General features: G+C 42.7%; 1 protein-coding gene across 4 annotated transcripts; it reads left to right on the top strand.

Moving 5' to 3' along the window:
* The first annotated feature begins 4,799 nt into the window (after positions 1-4,799).
* On the top strand, positions 4,800-20,278 carry WSB1 (WD repeat and SOCS box containing 1). 4 transcript variants are annotated; one of them, XM_089317702.1, is made up of 10 exons: positions 4,800-5,112; positions 10,379-10,547; positions 11,418-11,686; positions 12,935-13,066; positions 14,315-14,415; positions 15,286-15,449; positions 16,627-16,799; positions 17,246-17,359; positions 18,209-18,316; positions 18,556-20,278. In XM_089317702.1, the coding sequence occupies exons 7-10, from the start codon at positions 16,642-16,644 to the stop codon at positions 18,713-18,715; spliced, it is 540 nt and encodes a 179-aa protein (XP_089173828.1). In that variant the 5' UTR covers positions 4,800-5,112; positions 10,379-10,547; positions 11,418-11,686; positions 12,935-13,066; positions 14,315-14,415; positions 15,286-15,449; positions 16,627-16,641; the 3' UTR covers positions 18,716-20,278. The 4 variants fall into 4 exon arrangements, with proteins under 4 accessions (XP_089173828.1, XP_051681397.1, XP_069917198.1 ...); XM_051825437.3 differs by lacking the exon at positions 15,286-15,449; XM_070061097.2 differs by lacking the exons at positions 4,800-5,112; positions 15,286-15,449 and adding an exon at positions 5,274-5,453.
* The last annotated feature ends 267 nt before the right edge of the window (positions 20,279-20,545 follow it).

Genomic DNA, 20,545 nt, shown 5'->3' on the forward strand with positions numbered 1-20,545 from the left:
CCAAAGTTAGATCAAGTTACACACTTTGAAAGCCCAGTGCTAGTATACTGCTCACACCACACTGTCAAAAACTCTGCCCCCAAAACAGTGCAATCGGTGGAGGGGGCTGGAAGGAGTGAAAGATACGAAAGCAGGGTAAAAACTGGGGCACCAGAGCTATTTCCTCCCCAGCAAGGCAGCCAGAAGTGGATGCCTCCAAAATTCTCCTCTGGGCCCTGTTATTATTTTTTTTCCCAATGTGTTCCACAGTGATAAAGATTTCTAATCATGTTTACTAGTGGGCAAGCTTTTATGTCCAAATCATACTTGCCCAGCAGAATCCTGAGCAAATTCCATACTCTTCCCTCTAAAACCCCAGACTTCACACCACAAAGTCCACGCTTTGAAACTCCGGGCCTAGAATCCACACCCTGGATAACTCGGGATGAATTCTGAGGCTTAGCCTCAGGTTTAACATGGAGTTACTATAGCAACACTAACAACAGCAGATAGGTTCAAAAAGTCAAAACAAATAAGCAGGCGTTAAGGAGAGTGTTCCAGGAGAAGCCTGCCTTTCTCCATCTCATTAAGTGTTGTGTGGTTTGGGGCAGAAAAGGAAAAAATTCACTTTCAAATGACGTTCACCTACAATGACATAGCAAAGGTTTCATTAATTCAGGACAGTATTTTATAATCAAAGGAAACAAGGCCCGGCAGAAACATACAGATTGTAAGTGCTGACTATTTCCATATGCTCAATTAAAGTCATCCCTCTGAACACAAGAATGTGACAACTCCGGCTCCACCTCTCTTGTGCTCCTGTGCCTCCCTGCCATTCTAAGAAAACGGTACAGAGAAAACAAGGGGTAATTATGCAAAAATGCCACGTTGTTCACACCACATCTGCACATCTGGCTGAGACGTGAGCACGCAGTCACACGCAGTCAGGCATTGCTTAGCAATGGGGATGGTTCTGAGAAAGTCTTCCCTAGGCAGTTTTGTTGCTATCTGGACAGGATATGGTGTACTGAAACAAGCTACGGTCACCATGACATCACCAGACGCTGTAATCTTACTGGAACACCATTGTGCATGCTGTGCACTATGGACAACATGTTATGTGGTGCACGTCTGTCTGTCTGTCTGAATATATTTAATGGCTGTGTAAATGGCACAGTGGTTGAGACCACTAGTGATACTCACATCCCATGACAGAATTCAACTGGCTGTGCCTCCCATTCAGGCTTCTGGCTAGCATCCACATAGAGACCTGGATTGGATTCCAGGCTCCTGACATTTGCCGGACCTAGCCCTAGCTGCTTCTGGGATTTTGGGGGTGAACTGGAAGAGCTCTTTCTTTCTCTGACTTTCAAATAAATACATAAAAATTTATACATTTTTGGCCTGCACCACAGCTCACTTGGCTAATCCTCTGCCTGAGGTGCTGGCACTTTGGGTTCTAGTCCCGGTTGGAGCGCTGGATTCTGTCCGGTTGCTCCTCTTCCAGTCCAGCTCTCTGCTGTGGCCCCGGAGTACAGTGGAGGATGGCTCAGGTGCTTGGGCCCTGCACCTGCATGGGAGACCAGGAGAAGCACCTGGCTCCTGGCTTCGGATCAGTGCAGCGCGCCTGCCTCAGTGCGCCAGCCATAGTGGCCATTTGGGGAGTGAACCAACGGAAGGAAGACCTTTCGGTCTCTCTCTCTCTCTCACTGTATAACTCTGCCTGTCAAAAAAAAATTAATACATTTTTTAAAGATAATTAAATGTTTGTCCAAAAATTTCAAATGAAATACTACCTGCATGACAAAAATTATGGGTAAATCAGCACAAAAGCAATGTTTTTGGGATTATAACTAAAAAATGAGATTCACAGAGAATGCATTTTTGTGGTTGAGTCAGATTTGTTTTTGACATGGATCCTTTCCAGAATTTTTACTTATTATTTTGATTATATATAATCAGATTTTGATTATATAATATATATTCATATGATTCTTTGCTAATTCCTTATTTTCTAGGAGATTTTGTTAAATTTTGCTGTTATAAAAATACTGCATCTGGGGCCGGTGCTGTGGCATAACGGGTAAGGCTGCCGCCTGCAGTGTTGGCATCCCATTTGGGCGCTGGTTCTAGTCCCGGCTGCTCCACTTCTCAAATAGCTCTCTGCTATGGCCTGGGAGAGTTGTGAAAAATGGCCCAAGTCCTTGGGTCCCTGCACCTATGTGGGAGACCCAGAAGAAGCTCCTGGCTCCTGGCTTCAGATTGGGATGACTCCGGTCATTGCGGCCAACTGGGGAGTGAACCAGCGGATGGAAGACCTCTCTCTCTCTCTCTCTCTCTCTCTCTCTCTCTCTGCCTCTCCTTCTTTCTCTCTGTAATTCTTTCAAATAAATAAATAAATCTTAAAAAAAATTGCATCTATGGGGCTGGCCTTGTAGAATAGCAGGTAAAGCCTCTGCCTGCAATGCCAGCATCTCATATGGGCGCTAGTTCAAGTCCCAGCTTCTCCACTTCCCATCCAGCTCCCTGGGAAAGCGGAAAGTGCTTGGGCACCTGCATGCACTTGGGAGACCCAGAAGAAACTCCTGGCTCCTGGCATTGGTCTGGCCCAGCTCTAAGCATTGGGCCATTTGGGGAGTGAATCAGCGGATGGAAGATGTCTCTCTTTCTGTAACTGTGCCTTTCAAATGAATAAACCTTTTTAAAAAATTGCATCTAATGCTTATATTGTTCTCTGTCAGGCCCTGTTGTAAATACAGAACTAATATTCAAAATTATGGGGTAGGTTTTATTACCGTCCCCATGTTACAGATGAGAAGACTGAGACACAGGGAGACTCAGCGATCCTTTCAAGGAAATGATGCAACTAGTCAGTGTTTGAGATCGGAAGGAAATACACCAAAGTGTCAGCGGTGGTTTCTCAGAGCGTGGGTTACAGAGTCCTTGAGAGGAATGAGATGACAAGATCCTGAACCATGACAGTGGCAGCCGCAGGGGTGCAGAGAACACAGACTCCAGAAGAGGTCAAGAGAAAACACTGCTGGCGCTCGTGGATGGGTTGACTCCATGCTGCATGGAGGAGATGGGGGAGTTGACAAAGATCCCAGACCAGAGGCTGGAGACCAGGCCGGCTTTCTCACAAGGGCAGGATGTACACAAGGCGGAGCAGATGTTCGGGAGAGATGATGTGCTCAGTTTTAACGTGGTGAGCTGTTTTCCAGGTGTCTGAATTAAGCTCAAGAGGAAAATCAAGGCTGGACTTGAGCGTCTTCCCTTGGAGTCAGTAGTTAAGTCCAAAAGAGAGGGGGTCAGGACCCAGGAATAAGAGGCGTGGCCACGGACAGAACTCAGGACAAACTCAAACACTTCCGGGGCAGGAAGGGGATCAGAAGCCCATTCAGATTTGAAGCTAAACTAACAAACTCAGATATGAAATGTCAGGTACATATTTACATTTCAAGTTAGGTTTATTTATGCGAAGAAAAGTAGCTCTGAAGTAGGGCAGTCAAACAAGTCTGGGTTCAAACCTGGCCCTGCCACTTACAGTTTGCAAAACGTGACTCTGATCAACACAAACCGGTTAATCCACAAAAGCTCTCCCGGGGACAGGACCTAGTAAATAGTAGATACTATCAGGAATGAGTCTGCAAGTCATGAACTTCTTTTTCATACCACTGCCACTGGTCAGTTGGTTAGCAGGAATAAACTCCAAGTGGGAATTAATTGCTTGAAAAAGCCGCCAATGTGATTTCACACACTGAAATTCCGAATCTGGTATAGTACAAGTACACAGGGATAACAGCAGTTGGTTAGAGAACTCAGACTGACATAAACGTTGGAATATGAGCTACAAAATTGCATTAAAATTTTTCTTTTAAATATACAGCAACCAGTCCCAGCGCCTGGCGCTGAAGTCCTCACGCTTTATGAAGGTGAACAAGCAGGGGAGACGATTTCGTGGACCTAATTAACCATTTCATATTTTAAGCACGTCACACACGCGCGAAGGAAAAGACGGAGACGTGCAGCACTGCACCGGACGTCATCCGAGGGCTCTCAAGGAAGGCGGGCTGCCACCGCCTCTCCCTTGGGTATCTGCCGCATATTTGAAATTCCCAGCCCGCTAGGCCTGATTTCCGAGTGAGGCTCGATCCACACACGCGCCCGTGGAAACGCAAACGTGCCGCGCGCGACCGGGACCCGCGTGGTGGGCGGGCCGGTCCGTGTGCGCCCACACGCCGGAAGCTGCTCTGACCACCGGCTCCGAGGGCCGGCCGGGGACGCGCGGGCCCGGGGAGGCCGCAGGGCGGCGCCCGGCACGCCCTTCCCAAGGCCCGTCGCAGGCTCACGTCGCGGCCGCCCAGGCGGAGCGCCACGACGCTCACTTCCTTCCTGTCCACTAGCAGCGCGGCCCCGGGGATGCGCGTTAACATCGCACAGGTCCTCCTTGTCCCTTTCGGTCCACATTCCACGCAGTCTCTAAGTTACCGCCTGATCGGTACCATACAATCCTCTGCTTGCCCTTTTCAAAGGCAATTCAACCTAAAAGCGCACGCCAGGGCATCCCGGCCTGGAGCGCGCCGTCGGGAGGGGAGAACGGTCGCTAGGGAGGCCGCAGCCCCTCCAGGGCCGGGCCCCCGCGCCTCTCCCGCCGTGGCCTTCCCCCGGCCGCTCCCACCCGGCCCCCCAGACAACGCCCGCGCGCGCCCAGCACTGGCCGTCACGTCCCGTGCGTCGAGGGGCGGGGCCAGGCTCATGACGCAGCTCGACTCCGCCCCCGCCGCCCAGATATCACCAGCGCCGCCCGCCATTTTGTCTCCAGTGCCTCGTTTGCCGTCGACAGCGTGGAAGGGCCTCAGTAGGTCCGTTGGCGGGAATCAGCGTACAGGGTCTATTGTCTGTGTTTGACTCCGGGGTTCGGTCCGAAGCCCTCGGGAGCTTTTCCGGGGTACCCGCAGAAGCCACCCCACCCCTCCCCTTCGTCCCCGGGCTCGGGAGGGACCGAGCCCGCGTCACGCCCCTCAGCGCTCGCCGTTCCCTTCTCTGTGGTTGCGTCCGCATCGTGTCCCCCGGAATCAGACGGTACCCCATAGATGGCCAGCTTTCCCCCGAGGGTCAACGAGAAAGAGATCGGTGAGGAATGGGACGGCGGTGGAGCGCGCGGGGGCGGAGGCGAGGCAGGGGCTCCCCGGGGAAGGTCGGGAAGAAGCGCCTCGGAGTCCGAGGCAGGCGCTCGAGGGAGGGCGGACGGGCCGCCGGGGATGCGGCGGAGGGCGGGGCGGGGCGGCCGTCCGCGCCGGGCTCCGGGGACTCCCGGGGGCGTCCGGCGGGCCGAGGCGGGCTCCTCCCAGAGGGCTTCGTGGCAGAACCAGCCCGGGTGTTGCGAGCTGCGACGAGAGGACAGGTTCCTCGTGCCTTCCCCCGGGCTCTCGGAGGAGAAATGTGCCTGGAGAGGCGGCAGAAGCCCGGAGAAGGTGCAATTTTAGAAAATGGCAGGGCGGGTCAAGGGAGGAGACGCGTTCGGGGTTATCTCTCAGACACACATGGGAGGAGCAGAGTGGTCGGGTGGAGTGGCCGAAGGAAGGCCATTTATTGTGCAGAAGAGCCGGGTCTGCAGAGGCTCTCGGAAAAGCCGGTCGGTGTTCGGCCTGCCGCGCCGGAGCCGGCTGTGCGCGCGCACCCGCTCGCTGCCTCCGCGGGAGCCCCGCGCATCTTTTAGGCGGCTTCGGGGGGTGTTGGGGTGCTGTGCATCCAGCGGCGTATTGCGTAGACACCGAGCTCGCTGTGTTCATTCAAAACAAATTGGCCGTGGCCACTGAGCTGGGAGCCCCTGCATTTTCCTGTTTGTACTGTCTGTACTTTTACTAAACACACGGAGGGCAGGTGTTTCTGAAGGAGCGCAGAAGCCCGGGTAGCCCCAGCGCCCTCTGTCCTGCGTGTGGCTGGACTTCATATATGGAGCTGGCTTGGAATTCTCGGCTCTTTCTTCTCTTAGGTAAAAAAGTGGAGTGGCTGACTAGGAGGGGACTTTAACCCCTATTTTAATAACTTTTAAGGATGCAACATCCAAAATTTGTGTTCGGTTCTTATTTTAACTGTGTTTTAAGACTAGTACGTTTTGAAGATGGAACATAGAACTCGTAATGAGTCTAGTGGACACCCCCCCCCCCCGCCCCCATTATACCCCGGTGTTGCTGAGTGATGTCTTTGGTTTATCTGGATTTTACTGCATCCTGTTACCCAGTTTTGAAAACTTTCCCGTCCTCTTTCCTAGGGGATGGGTAGACCTTCTTAGTATACCTGCATAAGGTAGAACCAGCCACTAAATTGGCAATTCTTTTCTTTTTAATTAAAAAAAATTCATTCTTATGTTTCAGTATGATTTGTTATAAAGTTGTTATTCAGTATTATTTGTTACAAAGTTAAAAATTACTAAGTGTTAAATATCTAGAAGAACTTTGACCTTTTCTAAACTTTTTTAATGAAGCACTTTGTTTCTTTTTTCTGAAGTATCATCTGGATACAAAATGAAACATTTCTTTTACTGTGCAGCTTTGTATCTATGAATAAGGACTTACTTTCCCCCTTTTCTTGGGTATTAATTGTAATCAAGCCAAGTTTGGCTTCTCAAGTACACACTGAAAGTAGGGGCAAGATTCTGAAAAAGTGATTAAAGAATTCTCCATGACAAGGAGTCACAAGGCATGCCACAGACCCTCCCTTTCTGGCCGTGAATTCCAGGGAGGAATGTGAAGAAGGAGCTCAGTCTGGTCGGTCTGGTTTCAGCGCTGACTCAGACGATACGTTACTACTGTATAGATATTAATAACGTAGTTCTGTATCTTAGGGTGGATTTCCCATGGTGGGCGGTCTTTTCCTTAGGCAAGGTCATTCAGTTCATACATTTCTGAGGATGCGAACACATAGTCACAGGTACTGTAATAGATGCTTAACTTAGAAAGCATTTTTTCAGTGTGCTTCATTATAAAGCTTTTGCTAGGTTTATAATATTGCCTCAGTTCATATTTGAGTGCTTAAATAATTTGATTAAAGTGTAGAAATAATTTGATATGGGTGCTAGCTAATAAGTATATGTAATCAAGGCAATTATTAGTAAAAATCCTTGTCAGAGTGCAGTGTGTTTATTTGGCAGGTTTTACAATGACCCAATTTCTTAAATTTCTATGTATTTGAAAATAAATTGTATTTCAGAATCTTTGTTGTTTGAACCAATTATCAGTTAATTTATTACCATTCCCTTATACAAGTGGAGTTTCATGATTGTGACAAAAAAAATAAAGTAACCTTGAAATACAAATTTTAAAAAAAGGCATCTTCTGTGTGAAATTTGGTGTTTTCACTTAATCAGGGTCTTTCTCCTTTAAGATAATGCTTACATTTTTTAGTTGCATTTAAAAAAAATGCATTTAAAAAAATTTGCTCCCATTGTGAATTTTGCTCCCCCCCCTAAAATTCATAGGATTTTAAAAGATAGTGATTAAACAGAAACCAAAATTATAAAAAACATTTGGCCATAAGTTGCAGATTCAGGGTACAGGCATATTAAGAACTCTAGCAGAATGACCCTGTAGGACTGTGGGCTTGGAGGAATGTAGAGAAACTGGGAGTTGCATGCCCTCTTGAGCTTCCATCCCCTGGTTCACTTCTCAGATGTCTACAGCAGCTGGGACTAGAACTCAGTCCGAGTCTTCTGAGTTGAACCATCACCTGCTGCCTCCTGGGATGTACCTCAGCAGCAGTCAGGGGTAGACCTGGGTCTGGAACCCAGGTGTTCTGAAACGGGATGCAGGCAACCAAACCGGCCTCTTAACTGCTAGACCAAATGCCTCTCCTGCTGCCCTGAGCTTTTCTCTTTTGTTTGGAGTTTTTGTTTTGCCTTATTTTTTGGGTTTTTTGTTTTACATATTTGAAACTGAAGTATGGGAGTTCATACATGTGCTTTCATATTTGTTCAGTAAATATTTACAGAGCATTTGTTATACGCCAGGTGCTGTGCTGGCTTTTGATAGAGTATACATGCAGACTGAAAGTGTCACTGAATGAGTACATTTGGGGGTTTGTGTGTATGTAAGTAACCATAGACAACAGATAAATGATTCCTTACTTGAAAAGGAAATTTAAGGATTTATTTATTTATTTGAAAATCAGAGTTACACAGAGAGAAGGAGAGGCAGAGAGAGAGGTCTTACATTTACTAGTTCACTCCCCATTTGGCTGCATCAGTCCAAGCTCGGTCAGAGCTCCACTGATCTGGAGCCAGGAGCTTCCTCTGGGTTTCCCCCGCAGGTGCAGGAGCCCAAGGACTTGGGCCATCTTCTGCTGCTTTCCCAGGCCACAGAAGAGAGCTGGATTGGAAGTGGAGCAGCTGGGACTTGAACTGGCGCCCATATGGGCTGCTGGCACCACAAGCAATGGCTTTATCCTCCATGCCACAGTGCCAGCCCTGAAAATAATTTTAAAGTATCATAATACTGTAGATTTATTTAGTTATTTGAAAGGCAGAGAGAGAGAGAGAAATCATCCATCCACTGATTATACTCCCCAAATAACTAACAACCAGATACTAACTAGCAGGGAGCTAGACCAGAAGTGGAGCAAATAGGGGCCAGCGCTGTGGCTCACTTGGTTAATCCTCTGCCTGTGGTGGCGGCATCCCATATGGGCACCGGGTTCTAGTCCTGGTTGCTCCTCTTCCAGTCCAGCTCCCTGCTTTGGCCCAGGAAGGCAGTGGAGGATGGCCCAAGTGCTTGGGCTCCTGCACCTGCATGAGAGACCAGGAGGAAGCACCCGGCTTCTGGCTTCGGATCGGCGCAGCTCCGCCTGTAGCAGCCATTTGGGGGGTGAACCAATGGAAGGAAGACCTTTCTCTCTGTCTCTCTCTCTCTCTCACTGTCTAACTCTGTCAAAAAAAAAAAAAATGGAGCAAATGGGACTTTCACCTATACTCATGGGATGCCAGTATCACAGGCAGTGGCTTAACCTGATGTACCACATTGCCTGCCCCTATACTGTAGGTTTGACCAGACACAAATTACAAAATAGATAATAGGGAAACTAAACTGATGACATGACAGAAAAAGGAAAATTGCAAAATTTGAAGTCAAAGCTAAACCAAAATAGTATCGGTGGTGCAGCAAATTACGTCGCCATTTGGGACACTTAAATCCCATATCAGAGTGTGAGTTTGAGTTCTGGCTTCTCAGCTTCCAATCCAGCTTCCTTGCTAATGCATCTGGGAGGCAGCAGATGACGGCTTCAGTCTTTAGGTCCCTACCACCCATGTAAGGAGACCTGGAAGTAGTTCTGGGATCCTGACTCTAGCCTGGCTCTGCTGTGGCTGTTGTACCATTTGGTCAGTGAACCAGAGGATAGAAGATTCTCTCTCTGGCTTTGTATTTCAAGGAAATGAAAATAAATGCACATGAAAAAGATCTCGTTCTAAAATTCCAGCTAAGTTTGCATGGGCACATGGCTATGGAAACTTGCTGATAATATTTTTCATTAAATACAGAAATAATATTCATATACTCGGATAATATGCCAATTTTTGTTATGGACACCAGATTTAGTTCACCTTAAAATGTATTAAATTATCCCTTGTTTTGTCCTTAAGCTAAAATTACTTCATTTTTGGGTTAGTTTGTAGCTCATCAGCAAGATTTTTTTAGTCCCTTCTAGTCCAGAGGATTCTGTGATTTTAGTGACCTGTCTCAGTAAAAGACAAATTCTTGGTTTGGATAGACCATTTTGTAGTGCTTTCCTTTGAATAATGGTGTAGTTTTATAATGGCTTTTTGATGCTAAACATTTTGGAGATTTTTTTTGCAAAGTAACTTTAAATGTTCCATTTTAAATGTTAATGATTTGATAAAAACATGTGATGCAAAAATTAGGACCTTGGTAATTGCTCACCCTAATTGATCATTACATTATTATTTGACTTTTTTAAACTTCTGAAAAACTTGCTTTAGGAAGTTTTAGGAAAATCACTTTGCCAAAACTTTGGAGAAGTTGCTATCATTAAAGTTTCTCATGCCACACATATAAATCCATTTAATTGGGGGTGGGGAACATTTTTTCAACCATAGGCTATTTGAATATTTGTAACATCATTTGTGTGCCATACAAAATTATCAACTTAAAACTAATTTAGCCTGCTATAGATTTATTGAATTTTGAGTCCCACCTGAGCTTGCCTTGGCAGGCTACACCAAATGATTTCATGGGCCATGAGTTAACCACCTCTACTCTAGATATTGGAAAGCACCCTGTTTGCATAGAAAAGGGAAAAAGTCTCCATGAACCTCAAAGTAGTATAGAGGCGATCTCACATTCATTGTTGGTTATAGCTGATATTTTGCATTTTTGTTTCCTTGCAGTGAGATCACGTACTATAGGTGAACTTTTAGCTCCAGCAGCTCCTTTTGACAAGAAATGTGGTCGTGAGAATTGGACCGTTGCTTTTGCTCCAGATGGTTCATACTTTGCTTGGTCGCAAGGACATCGTACAGTAAAGCTTGTTCCGTGGTCCCAGTGCCTTAGGAACTTGTAAGACTTTTTTATATATATATTCTGTGGAATTTATGGCTTTCTGTTAATATGGGGTAATAAAAACATTTTGATAAAGATTTTCCATTATAATGATGCTGTAACTGTGTTTTAGTCATGAGCTGAATATATTTATTGGAAAATTTTTGTAAGGACTTATCTGGCTTTGTTTATACATTATAGAACATTTTTCAGCTATTTATGTCTCTTTAGGATTTTCTGTGCATTAAAAGGCAGAATAATTGTGCCTAGTGAGTGATTATGTATGTGTGTGTGTGTGCTGTGCCAGAGCACGTGCCCTACAACGTGTGACACTTGTAGATTCAAATTTTACTGGATAACAGTAGTGCATAGGTGATGTAATTATCTGGGGTTGGGTTTGACAATTTGTTGAAAGCTTTTTCTAGTCTTTCCTGCTTTTGGTATCCAGTAGACCTCCATAGGTATGTCATTAATGTCTTTGTTACATATTACTTTAGAAAGTCTGAGAAACTGATCAATATGGTTTGGACTTTTTAAAGGTAATTTTTTGGTATTAGTGTGACAATAAATTACAGGGTTGTTTTTGCTTGTTTACATTTTGCTTTTGGATTAAAATTTGATAGAGTAGTTTTGAGGAAAATTTGGGAGGCGAATAAACTATGAATTGCTTTATTGTTGAGCTTTTTCTCAGCTACTAGACAATTTCTGTTAAAGATCTGCATTGTTTTAGTCCTTTCCTTTTAGTCCAAATACTGACTTTTCCCCTTCCAATCTATGGAATTCTGTAATTTATTACTATTATAACCATGTTGAGGTTATTTTAAGAAACAATAATTTCAATATCCAAATCCAGAGTAAATAATAATTTGGTTGAAATCTTTTCCCCAGTCTCCTGCATGGCACCAAGAATGTTACCAGTTCAAGTAGTTTAAGATTGTCAAGACAAAATAGTGATGGTGGTCAGAAAAACAAACCTCGTGAACATATTATAGACTGTGGAGATATCGTCTGGAGTCTTGCTTTTGGATCTTCAGTTCCTGAAAAACAGAGTCGCTGTGTGAATATAGAATGGCATCGATTCAGATTTGGGCAGGATCAGCTGCTTCTTGCCACAGGGTTAAGCAATGGACGTATCAAAATATGGGATGTATATACAGGTATGGATTTAAAAGCATACCTGATTATTTTATGATGCCGGGCACTATTGATAGACCCTAGAATGTATTTGAGTGTCTTAACTTACTGAAAAGAATCAGTGCCATGAATGTGTTTAATTGGCTGGAATGGCATCATATTCAGCTCATAGTTTTAATAAAGGAAAACAATATAAAATCCACACTGCTTGATGGTTCTTTAGAGACTATTATGTGGAAATGGTATGTCTAGGGAACGTATTTTCTGGCATGTGGTATGTACTGGAATGTAAAGGGTTTTGTGGGGTTTTTTGTTTTATTTTGTTTTTTAGATTTAGATTTAGAGTTAGAGAGAAGCAGAGACAGAGAGAGTTCTTCCATCTGCTGGTTCACTCCCCAAATGGCTGCAACAGCCAGAGCTAAGCCTATCCGAAGCCAGGAACCAGGATCTTCTTTCATGTCTCCCATGTGGATGTGGAGGCCCAAGGACTTGGGCCATCTCTGCTGCTTTCCTAGCACATTAACAGGGATCTGGATTGGAAGTGGAGCAGCTGAGACTCAAACTGGCACCCATATGAAATTCCAGTGCTATAGGCTGGGGCTTTAACCTGCTGCACTACAGTGCCAGTGTAGGGGCTTTTCTTAATACTAAATTAACGGGGGCTGGTGCTGTGGTGCAGCAGGTTAACACCCTGGCCTGAAGTGCCGGCATCCCATATGGGCGCTGGTTTAAGACCCAATGTTCCACTTCCAATCTAGCTCTCTGCTGTGGCCTGGGAAGGCAGTGGAGGATGACTCAAGTCCTTGGGACCCTGCACCCATGTGGGAGACCCAAAGGAGGTTCCTGGCTCCTGGCTTCAGATTGGTGCAGCTCTGGCCTTTGGAGCCAATTGGGGAGTGAACCATCAGATGGAGGACCTCTCTTTGCCTCTCCTCTCTCTCTCTCTCTCTCTCTCTCTCTCTGTGTAACTCTGACTTTCAAATAAATAAATAAATAAATAAATATTAAAAAAAAATACTAAATTAACTTGATCTAGGAATTTGTTACATTTCAGGAATTCCTTGTCAGTTTTTTTGTTAAACTTAGAAAATCTTTAAAAGTAACAAGAATAGCACTAATAAAGTAAATGTCATCTTATACTTGATAAGATAAGGAGATGTCTAATAATTCCTTTTTTTTTTAAAGTGAATAATCTCATTTTTTAAAAGTAAAAACTGATGAAATTAATAATGTCTTTTTTTTTTTTTTTTTTTTCCTTCCATCACATTTAGGAAAGCTCCTCCTTAACTTGGTTGATCATACTGAAGTGGTCAGAGATTTAACTTTTGCTCCAGATGGGAGCTTGATCTTAGTGTCAGCTTCAAGAGACAAAACTCTCAGAGTGTGGGACCTGAAAGATGATGGTATGTCTTTTTTTCCAGACTGTGAAAAAGGATTAGTTTCTTTTTTAATTCTTAAAAAAAATTGGTTTTTAACAGATTCACTAATTCTTAGATTCCATTCCAGGAATATAATGATCTACCTTCCCTCTCCCCCAGGATTAGCTTCTTGATATTATTATTACAAGATATTGGTGCCATCTTGGGCATTTGACTTTAAAAATATAGTATTATCATTTCCTCTTTTAAAAATTTTTAATTCATAGGCATAACTTTTTAAAGATTTATTTGAAAGAGTTATAGGGAGGCAGAGACAGAAAGAGAAGGAGTCTTCCATCCACTGGTTCACTCCCCAAACAGCTGCAACATCTGGAGCTGAGCTGATCTGAAGCCAGGAGCCAGGAGCTTCTTCCACGTCTCCCATGTGGGTGCAGGGGCCCAAAGACTTGGGCCATCTTCCATTGCTTTCCCAGGCACATTAGCAGGGAGCTAGATTGGAAGTGGAGCAGCCAGGGCTTGGATGGGCGCCCATATGAGATGCCTGTACTGCAGGCCAGGACTTGAACCCGCTGTGCCACAGTGCTAGCTCCTCATAGGTACAATTCTAAGAAAGTATCCCTACTTCTCTCAATCCTCCTCCTTCCTTAGTTTCTTTTTATTTTTTCTTTAATTTTTGCAAGAACATAATTTCAATCCACTCTATAATCACAGGCACAAGGCAATAGGAAGACCACAGTTCCACAGGTTTATAAACAAGGACTAAAACCAGCTATCAAATCCCAAGATGTCCATTTTAGTCCTATACATTTTTTTGTAATCTATATTAACTACCACGTGTCAGAGAAAACATAATAGAAGCATAGTTCTGTAATTATGATACACAAGGACTTCGGAGTGGAATGTAGGTTATCAGAATGGATGAAAGATGAAAAGGCATTTTGAAGAAGTCTTTTAAGCTTGCTGTGTTCCAGTCCTTATCTGTAGACTGAGGAGATTGAACTAAAATAATCACTTCTTATAGATGAAAGGTCACAGACCTTTTCTTAAAGGCCTAGATGTTATGCATTTAGACCTGTAGGCATGCTTTCTCTGCCATAGTAACACAGTATTGAGTGGCTAGATTTTGTATGTTAGTATCATTTTCCTTAGAGAAGTAAACAGTTGGTGTGTATATTGCCAGCCCAGTTGCTTTAGTGTATAAAAGTTTCTGATCCTGTGATTATTGCTGTTCTTAGTTTACGGTGTATTAACACAGGTATCTTCTTTGTTCAGGAAACATGATGAAAGTGTTGAGGGGGCATCAGAACTGGGTGTACAGCTGTGCATTCTCGCCTGACTCTTCTATGCTGTGTTCAGTTGGAGCCAGTAAAGCAGTATGTGTCAAAGTTCTTGTCCATTCATTGTGAATTGGAGTATAAAAAATGTGTGCGAAATCATTTTAAATCTCAGCTACCTGTTTAGTCTGTGCTCGGTGTCATGAATATCTTAAATGCTTCATGATGGGGGAGAATTTGCATGAAGAAAATTAAAGAGAGTTATTGATTATAAAATGAGAGGTTGGATTGTTCTTAGAAATAATACTTGTAAAATGAGAGCTATGTCAGATTTGGTTTTGTAAGATATAGCAAAGTTTATGTGCTACAGAAGAGACCTCTAGTTCGTGTGTTAAAACATTCCCTTGCTAATTATTATGTTCTTCTCTGTTGTTCTATTTTTTTTGTCCAGTTTACTGTTTTTAAAGCTATGATTTCTAGCTTGTCCTGGACATTTAACTGAAAAAAGTAACTTAAAAATCCAATAATAGGAATAAAAATAGCACTCATGTATGTCTAGAGTGAATTATAATAGAAATTTTGATATAATCTGTCTTTATGTAGCATATTTATGGACAGCTAAACTTGATTTGTGAGAAGGTTGTGTTTGTTAATGAACTCTATTATTTGTTTACCAGCTCTGAGTTAGTATAAAGGGGCTTTAATAGTGTCAGGTATTTATGAAATGGTTGAAGTCCAAATACATGTGATGATCACAATATACTTTCTTATTGATGGGGGTGGGGTGGGAGGCTAGTTAAAATGCCTTTTATTTAGCCAAGAGGGATATTAGAATGATAGTTACAAATGTTAGAAGTTTAGAACAAGATACTCAGTTTTTAAAAAAATCGTAAGAACAACAAGCTAGATGTTGACATTGCTATTTTAGGCTGTGTGTTTTCCATATGCTTCTTGCTTTCCCTGTCACAGGTGGTGGCAGCAATATTGGTGTGATTGAGGTTATGCTGGCACCACTCGCACACAGGCGCACAATGGTGTTAGCTGGGCAGAAAGAGTGGCATCTCTGGCTACCGGGCTGGGGGCGACCTTTACCATAGGATGAAGTAACCTTGCATTCGGCTGCAAGGTGTACTGTACGTACACAGGTGCTGGTCGATGTCCACTTTCTGCTTTTCTTTCTTTCTTTTTTTCTTTTTTAAAATAATTTCCCCCTCAGTGAAATTCACTGACTCCTCCAAGTAAATTTATCTTCCAGTTCAATGACATATTGGAAGTTTTAAGTGAAAAACAACTTAATGTAAGGTAATTGGCTTTCAAATGGTTTCTCTGAACCATTTTTTGGAATTCTTTAAGATGCTAGAGATATCTTAAATCTTTGATCCAATTTAAAATTTACACTTAACTTTCCTTTGGAAATAATACAGTGTGTCTGTGCAGAAAATGTAGCAAAAAGGACTTTTACTCCAAGAGGAGGAAAGGTTGTCATAAACCTCTGAGCTCACGTTTAATGTAATAGACTGAAGTAAACATTAGAATCCTCCTAGAGCTATTCTGCACAGGCTGACTACTGATCTTTAGATTATAAATCTGAGTGTGACTTTCTTAAGTACTTTAACTATTTTATACTTGAAATGACTAGATTGTGGTCAGTTTGGGAAACAAGATCAGTAAATCTTGATTCATAGAAATGTTATAATTGTTATTTTCATAAAATATCATTTTCATTTTGTAATGTGGTTTAACATCCTTGTTATTTGCCAAAGAAATTTCATTTGGCTGTGAAAATTCTCTTTGCTTGCAGTATCTGTTTCTCTTCCTAGGCTCACGTTGGTGACGCAAGCGTATTGTAAACAAGTGATTATCTCAAAGGGAGATGCCAATGGAGTAACAATTTGTTAACCTTACATTTTCTGTTTGTATATTTTTAAAAAATTTTGTAGTATCTGGAAAAAAAGAGAAGGGGGTTTGTAGTACTTAACCCTGTTTCTGTATATTTTAGTTAACTAGTTTTTGGAATAAATGGATTTCAGTGTAACTTTGTGGTTAAATTGCATTGCCTTTATGTTTAGGCTTACTTTTAAATTAACATTTAACAGAAACATTTGAAATAGAATTTGCATGTCTGCTTTAATTAACTTAAAGACTGATTTTTTTAATCTGTGACACTGAGCATATTCTTTAAATTACTCATAATTTATTACATTTAATTCAGTATAATCTCAATTAAATGTAGCATTGTTAGTTAAAAGATGTGCCATTTTATCCTCTGTGTGTTTAAATGAAGCTATAACCTTTGCCTTTTTATTACAGGTTTTCCTTTGGAATATGGATACATACACCATGATACGGAAACTAGAAGGACATTACCATGATGTTGTAGCTTGTGACTTTTCTCCTGATGGAGCATTGCTGGCTACTGCATCTTACGATACTCGAGTATATATCTGGGATCCATACAATGGAGAAATTCTGATGGAATTTGGGTGGGTTTGGCATAAATTATCTTAGTCTATAATTCATCTCTGGCTGTCATTGTACCTTTTAAGAAGTTATGTGAATGGATTCACTAACATGAAATCTAAAATTGTAGTCTCTCAGTTTGCTATTTAGACCCTTGAAACTTTAGACATAAGTTCTAAAACTAAATTTGGCTTTCTTGACACAGGTCTTGTTATTTAACATAACTCTGTCCAAGTGATAACTTGGAGTTTCATGTCAGGGAAAAATAGTTAAAACCAATGTTGGGCTTTATCTTATTATCTTAAACCACATTGTGAAAAAGGGATTGGAAATTCTTTAATTCAGTCTTTTAAGTTGTATTCATTAAAGCTACATTAAGCCTTTTTCAAAAGCAGATGTACTTTGTACCTGGGTGGTTTTGTTTCTTGAATTACTCTGGTATCTACTGAAAACATGTATTTGCCCTCAGGCACCTGTTTCCCCCTCCTACTCCAATATTTGCTGGAGGAGCAAATGACCGATGGGTACGATCTGTGTCTTTTAGTCATGATGGACTGCATATTGCAAGCCTTGCTGATGATAAGTAAGTGTGTGAATTGTAGCCTGCTTAAAGATTTCCTTTCATGCTTCTGGGTAATGAAAATGCTCTTAGGCCATAAAACCTCTCTGCAGTTAGTTAGGGTTTTAATCTCTCTCTCTCTGCATAAGACCTTTGGCAGTGTTGTTGTGTCTTAAACTGAGTGGTGTCCTTCTAAGTTAAAAATAATGCATGTTGGCCGGCGCCGCGGCTCACTAGGCTAATCCTCCGCCTGCAGCGCTGGCACACAGGGTTCTAGTCCTGGTCGGGGCACTGGATTCTGTCCCGGTTGCCTCTCTTCCAGGCCAGCCCTCTGCTATGGCCTGGGAGTGCAGTGGAGGATGGCCCAAGTCTTAGGGCCCTGCACCCGCATGGGAGACCAGAAGCACCTGGCTCCTGGCTTCCGATCAGCACCATGCAGCGCGCCGGCCGCGGCGGCCATTGGAGGGTGAACCAACGGCAAAAGGAAGACCTTTCTCACTGTCCACTCTGCCTGTCCAAAAAAAAAAAAATGCATGTTTTCTTTGTGTTCTTTGTTAGGGTTTAGGCAAACTGGATAGATTTTTAAATTCACTTTTAGTTTAGCTCACAGAAATGTTATTGAGTAGTATTTTAATGGGTTGAAGCAGAAGATTTCTAAAGTGCAATGAATAGGAAAAACAGTAATTTTGTATTTGCTGCTCTGAAGGTTTGAAGATGAGATTTTATGTGAGATGTGCTACTTATTGGTAAGAAATAGAGTGATGTGTGTGTATTTTGTGACTCCAAACACAGTTAAATTTCCTTCTGTGTTTTGAAAGTTGCTTTTACTCTGAATTTCCTACTCAACACTCACCAGATAATTTTTTTTTCTAGAATGGTGAGGTTCTGGAGAATTGATGAAGATCTTCCAGTACAAGTGGCCCCTTTGAGCAATGGTCTTTGCTGTGCCTTTTCTACTGATGGTAGTGTTTTAGCTGCTGGGTAAATATGTTTTTCTCTTTTCTTTAAGGGGCAATTTAAGGTGACTTTCAGGCAAAGCAGCCAGTAAGTCCCTCAGAAATGCTCTTTATAATTCTGATAGCTTGTCATAGAGTATATCATTAGTTCTTTGGTGTTAATGTGGAGTTTGTGACTCTAATACACAACCTTTGGTGATAGTTGTTTCAGCTGTGGGGCTGTCCTTGAGTGGCTGACCTTGTGCTTTTTATGTTTCTGTTTAGCACTCAGGATGGAAGTGTGTATTTCTGGGCCACTCCAAGGCAAGTCCCTAGCCTTCAACATCTGTGTCGCATGTCAATCCGAAGAGTGATGCCCACCCAAGAAGTGCAGGAACTGCCCATTCCTTCCAAAGTCTTGGAGTTTCTCTCCTATCGTATTTAGGAGACTCTGCCTTCCCTAGTACCAGGGACAAACAGAGTACCCTTAACACAAACCTCAGCTTTACTTCAGTTTTATTTTTTAAAGATTTCAGAGATTTATTTAATTTGATGCATTCATGTATTGCATTTTTATCAGTGTAGCTTTTAAAATATTATTTATAGTCTGTAGAAGAAGTATTTCTGAACATATCAAATGTAATTTTTTAAGGTCTAACTGTGAAAACTTATACATACATGTATATATTTAGATATAAGCTACTATGAGTTAAGTGGACTCTGGCTTTTCTCATTTTTAGTTCTGATGTGTATATAGTACTTCAGTAGAGCCACACTATAAGTCTTTGCTGTAAAGGGGAAGGAAGTGTTTTGGTCTGGAACAATGAGTTGGAAGGTAAATATGGACTGAAGAAGGCAGAATTGCCTCATAGAAAATGTATCTGTTGTGGGTGTTGCATGTCTGGCTGATCTGCGAGTGAAGGTTCTGTGTAGGAAAAGATTTTGTTTTTCTTAGGAATGGCGACTGAGTTTGACTATGACGTTGTGTTTTGACAAACAGAGCCAAGAGATAACCAGAAAAGGGGTGCCCTCCTCCAGCCCCCAGTACTGCAGTGGGCTCAATTTTGGAAAGCAGCTTGCCACTTGACCCCTGTGGTATAAAGTATTACACATTTTAGTCCATTTGAAAAGTCCATCTACTGTATTATTACTCAATATTTTGTTTTTGCTAAGGGACAATTATTTTAAAGCCATGGTGTTGTTGTTGTTGTTGTTGATGATGATTTGTCTACATCGCTGCAGAGGATGATGTTGGTGACTTGCCAGAGAGCAGTGCAGTCTGTCTGCTGTGGCTTCTGTTACTTATCTTGCCTGCGGATACCAGGGATGTATGTGTATGTGAAATGCTTGATTATATATTTTTGTTGAGTTTTTAAAATAAAGTCTTGTAAAAAAAACCAACATGTTTCACGTATTTCAAATGTTTTTAAAAATATGTTAGAATGTTTGGTGCTTTTTATCTGTCTCTGTTTTTTTTATTATAAGTTACAGGGTTTTTTTGTTTGTTTGCTTTTTTGTTTTAATTTATTTTAAAGTCAGAGTTACAGAGTGTGAGGGGTGGGAAAGAGACAGATCTTCCATCTGCTGATTTTTCATTCCCCAAATGGCCTCAATGGTCAGGGTTGGACCAGACTGAGGCCAGGAGCTTCCTCTGAGTCTCCAACTTGTGTGCAGGGGCCCAAGCACTTGGGTCATCCTTCACTGCTTTCCCAGGCACATTAGCAGGGAAGTGGATTGGAAGTGGAGCAGCCAGGATCAAACAGGCGCCCTATTGGATGCTGGCATCGGAGGTGACGGCCTCACCTGCTTTACCACTGGCCCCCTCTCTCCATTATAAGATATAGAACAGCACAAGCAGATTGAAGAAATGAAAAGTTGATGGAGAAATAGTGTAAGACTGGGTAGGATGCTGTTTTAGAGTTAGCTCAGTGTTTCGTGTGTACAGCAACGTTTGCATTTGTTCTAGGAGAACTGTTGTAGTGATGCTTATTTTAAAAGCATAGAAAAAGGAAAATAACTTAAGGAAAAGAAAAATACAGTTTTTTAGCAGAACTGCTAAGCTTATAAGAAGCCTACTGAATTCAAGTAGGTACAGGTTTTGGTCTGGCGCTGTGTGCAGCACAGGCATCCCATAGGGGCGCCAGTGCAAGTCTCAGCTACTCCACTTCTGATCCAGCTCCCTACTAATGTGCGTGGGAAAACAGAGGAAGGTGGCCCAAGTCCTTGGGCCCCTATGCCACATGGGAGCCCCAGAAGACACTGGCCACTGCCTGGC

This window comes from Oryctolagus cuniculus, chromosome 17, assembly GCF_051225735.1.
Source record: "Oryctolagus cuniculus isolate XC-2025 breed Fujian yellow rabbit chromosome 17, ASM5122573v1, whole genome shotgun sequence".
Classification (NCBI taxonomy): domain Eukaryota; kingdom Metazoa; phylum Chordata; class Mammalia; order Lagomorpha; family Leporidae; genus Oryctolagus; species Oryctolagus cuniculus.